The 3,994-nt window shown below is 37.7% G+C and overlaps 1 protein-coding gene across 2 annotated transcripts in view; it reads left to right on the top strand.

The window, feature by feature from the left end:
• The window catches only part of LOC105459745 (tyrosine-protein phosphatase non-receptor type 1), a 12,080-nt gene that overhangs the window by 1,093 nt on the left and 6,993 nt on the right, over positions 1–3,994 (top strand). For both annotated transcript variants that reach the window (XM_011705987.1, XM_011705988.1), the window contains exons 2-8: positions 1,354–1,515; positions 1,621–1,880; positions 2,010–2,235; positions 2,298–2,450; positions 2,703–2,877; positions 2,985–3,195; positions 3,506–3,616. In XM_011705987.1, coding sequence (XP_011704289.1) covers positions 1,354–1,515; positions 1,621–1,880; positions 2,010–2,235; positions 2,298–2,450; positions 2,703–2,877; positions 2,985–3,195; positions 3,506–3,616 — 1,298 coding nt within the window. The remainder of the gene's footprint in view (positions 1–1,353; positions 1,516–1,620; positions 1,881–2,009; positions 2,236–2,297; positions 2,451–2,702; positions 2,878–2,984; positions 3,196–3,505; positions 3,617–3,994) is intronic.

Here is a 3,994-nt window from a genome sequence, read left to right as displayed (position 1 = left end):
TCTTTTTTTTTTTTTTTTTTTTCTTTTATTCATGCACGGAGCGGTGATAACGTCCGATAAGATCGGGGGACGCGAGCGCGCGTCATGTGCGGCGCGGAAACGGAGACGCGTAAATTTTTCCTTTCCGCCAAAGTGGGAATTCAATTCGGATTTCCCTCCCCCTCTCCCCCCCTCTGCGAACCGTCTCTCTCGCGACCTACAAAGCGACTTCCATTCGAGGATGACGTACGTTTCATAATAAAGCGTCTTTCTTTCTCGCGTGTGTCTACGCGGTCGATAGTGAGCTCGTGATATTCCATGCGTCAACGCGGACAATGGGTCGTAATACCGTTCGATGCCGCCGACAACGCGGATTCGCCGCCGCAACGTGAATACGGCTTCCGCGTTTATTGCGCTAATAATGCCCGTCGTCGGACGGCGGCCGATTGCGCGACGCTTGCGAGAGAAAACGCGACGCTCGAGCCCGCCGGCACGGATTTACGGCACTGGTCGATTTAAACTGCGGAAGGAAAGTGATTTCGCTTCGCGGGAGACTCGGCCCCGGAGAGACGAAGAGTCGGGCGAAGTGCTTTAATGCACGACGATGTGTAACATGCGATTGTACTCGTCAAGGTCAGGCTTCCAACTTGGAAATACATATTTAGCGATCGCGAAATTTCTCCGAAGCGCAACATGTGAAACTTGACGACCGCGATAAGTACGCTTGAACGTTAGAATTATTCTGATAAGATCTAATCATGTTATGTTGAGGAGGCGGCTTCTTTGTTGCTATGCCTAATGAATAAATTTTTTTGTTTTACACACGTATGATTTTTATTTTTGTATAAGTGTAATTTAAATTTTGTCGAGTTCTTTTTTATACAATAAACAATACCAATTTGTAAAACATAGAATGTGCAGTAGAAGGGCAAAATTTCTTGCGACTTGTTGCTTACTCAAATGCAATATTGAATTTATATAATTTATATAATTCATATATTTATATAATAAAATTTATATTTATCGCTAATTTGATTTTCCTATTTGTGAGTATACAAGTGAACATTGTTGCTTGCTGTGATTTTCTATATCAAGCTTGATTTGTAATTGTACATATTTCAACGCAGGATACACTGTGAAGTATATGATTGTAATATAAGTAGTTAATTAAATGTAATCAGCAATTGAACATACATTGAAGATTCAACAAGAGCTCATTCAAGATTACTTGAAATTAAAGATATATCTTTATATATACAAACTTCCATTTTAATTTATCTATGTGCTGTCAGTATATTCTTTATTTGCAAGACAAATGTTTCTTCTTCTTACAATTCTGTAGTCGTTAACGATTCCTTTTCTAATATCTTGCAGGGCATACGTGGTGAGTGTGAATCTTTTGAGTATACATGCAATGAATCAAAAAAACCACAGAACAAAAACCTGAATCGCTACAGAGATGTAGCGCCGTACGATCACACTAGGATTATACTTAAAAGAGGTGTATGTGATTACATTCACGCCAATCTTATACAGGTAAATATAACTGAGAAACAATGCAAACAATTTGCGTATAATTTGAACGACCGATATAACGGATATTGCAAATATATTACACAATTTTCGTTGTCTGTACATTAGGTGAATCATGCTGAAAGGCAATATATCCTGACGCAAGGACCTTTGCCAAATACCGTCAGTCACTTTTGGTTAATGATATGGGAGCAAAATAGTAGAGCTGTGTTGATGTTAAACAAGATAATCGAGAAAAACCAAATCAAATGCCATCAATATTTTCCACTGGACGACATAAATCCTACCTTGACGTTCGAAGACGTCAGTATAAAGGTGGATTACATCAGCAAGAAAGAATCGTCAGATTATACCACTAGAACGTTACGGTAAAGGAATGCATGTATTATTAATTGCATCACATTCTCAAGACTCCCCCTTATAATTGGCAATAATTCGTAATATTTTTTGCAAGTATTATGACGTAATATACAATGTCTTCAATTTGTCTCTTACAGTATAACGGACTTGGAGAGTAACGACAGTAGGGAAATTTTACATTTTCATTATACCACTTGGCCAGACTTTGGAGTACCACAACGTCCAACGGCCTTTCTACACTTCTTGGCGGACGTTAGGAGATCAGGAGCGTTAGATCAAAATGTTGGCCCACCTGTCGTTCATTGTTCTGCTGGAATTGGAAGATCGGGAACGTTTTGTTTGGTTGACGCATGTCTAGTACTGGTACGTGGAACGCAGCAAACGATTTCTTCGGCAGTCGTTAACCACGTGCTGTTTGATTGCAGATTGAAAAGTACGGTTTAAACGCTTTGAATGTGCGGCACGAATTGATGGAAATGAGACGGTCTCGTATGGGGCTGATACAGACACCCGAACAACTCTGTTTTTCATACGCTGCTATTATTCAGGGAGCGAAACAATTGCCACTCGAGAGCATGGTAATTAATAGTCGCTATTGTTTATCAAGACTATATAATAACAATTACAATATTTTTTTTCTTAAATTTTTATATCTTTTTATTGATATTTTAATGGACCGAGAGATCTGCGCATTCTTTTCCTGCGACGCATGTCTGATTTTAATGAGCAAAACTTTTAGATAAGAAAATGTTTTTAAAATTATTTCGATAGGAGTAAATTCTAATCAAATTTAATCACCAACTCACTATATTTTACAACGCACTTTACAGGATATGAACAACGAAACAATTGAAGATGAAATAATAATGTATGATGAAATGAATAATAAGAGTAACCATCCATTAGAAAGAGACGATGAACCTCCTCCTCTACCACCTCCAAGAGGAGAGTCTTTAACTCGTAGTATAATGGCAGATCTAAGCTCGGATGGCTCGACAGATAATGGTATTTCTCTCTTTCTCACTGTAACAAAAAAAAATTATTTTGTTAAAACAAATCTTTATCTATATAATAGGTGGTATTAATATAAAAAGAATTTGTGTCAATTTCAGACAATGAATCAGAAATAGGTGGACCGCCTGATAAACCGCTACCAAGTGAACCACCGAATCATGTAGAATTATCTGCAGATACAAATCTGTCGACGTCTATTACAAATTGTGTAGGGGAACAAAATGCGGACGACGGCGTGGTACTTGACGAAGGTCTTTCCGATGATGCTGAGAACTCTCTTCTAAATAATTCTCCGTCCAATTCAGACGCGTGAGTAACGTCTCTCTTAGTAACAAACGCAAATTATTTATTAAGAAAAAAAAATTTTTTTTAAAAAGGCTTTGAGATAACGAATCACAATTAATAATAAGGTATGCTTATGAGAGCCAAATGCAGATGTCAATGTATAAAAAATAATCTTTATTGAAGTAATAATAAGGAAAATTGCAAATTACTTCAATAATGATTACTTTTTATTTAACACCTGCATTTGGCTCTTATAGGCATACCTTATTATTAATTGCGAATTATTTAATATTCATGTATCTTAACGATTATGAATTTTGTTCTCTTGAAGCAGGAAAGGGGAAGTACGTCGGCGCAAGATGGAAAAGAATGAACGACTAGCGACACAAGTACGCGAGATGAAACGCCGGCAGAAGGAGATGGAAGAATGGCAGAAATTCAAGAGGTCATTATTTAACCCCTTTAACATAAGCTTAGGCATTGGGATCGGTGGGGGTATCATAGCGATCTGTTACTACCTGTACATGCGCAGTTAAATATGTCGTGTTACATTTTAAGGGTGTCGTACACGTACGTACACGCATCACCTTTTGAACTGTCGGTAACATTTCGATGACTTGCAATCGAGGAAAGTCATTTTTAATATAAGATTCTATTGCGAGATTTTAAAAACCTAATCTTTGCTGAAATAGCTTTGAAAGAAAGTAACGTAACAAAAGGATTTCGTATCGTACGATCGGCAGTAGAATCAATATCGCCAACAATATCGCAAACGATACTGTCTCCATTATCGAAAGAACAGGAAACATAAGCAATGGGGGGA

Source organism: Wasmannia auropunctata, unplaced genomic scaffold, assembly GCF_000956235.1.
Source record: "Wasmannia auropunctata unplaced genomic scaffold, wasmannia.A_1.0 LD334044.1, whole genome shotgun sequence".
Classification (NCBI taxonomy): domain Eukaryota; kingdom Metazoa; phylum Arthropoda; class Insecta; order Hymenoptera; family Formicidae; genus Wasmannia; species Wasmannia auropunctata.
The sequence above is the reverse complement of the archived record's forward strand: the minus strand, read 5'-3'. Positions and strand labels throughout refer to the sequence as shown.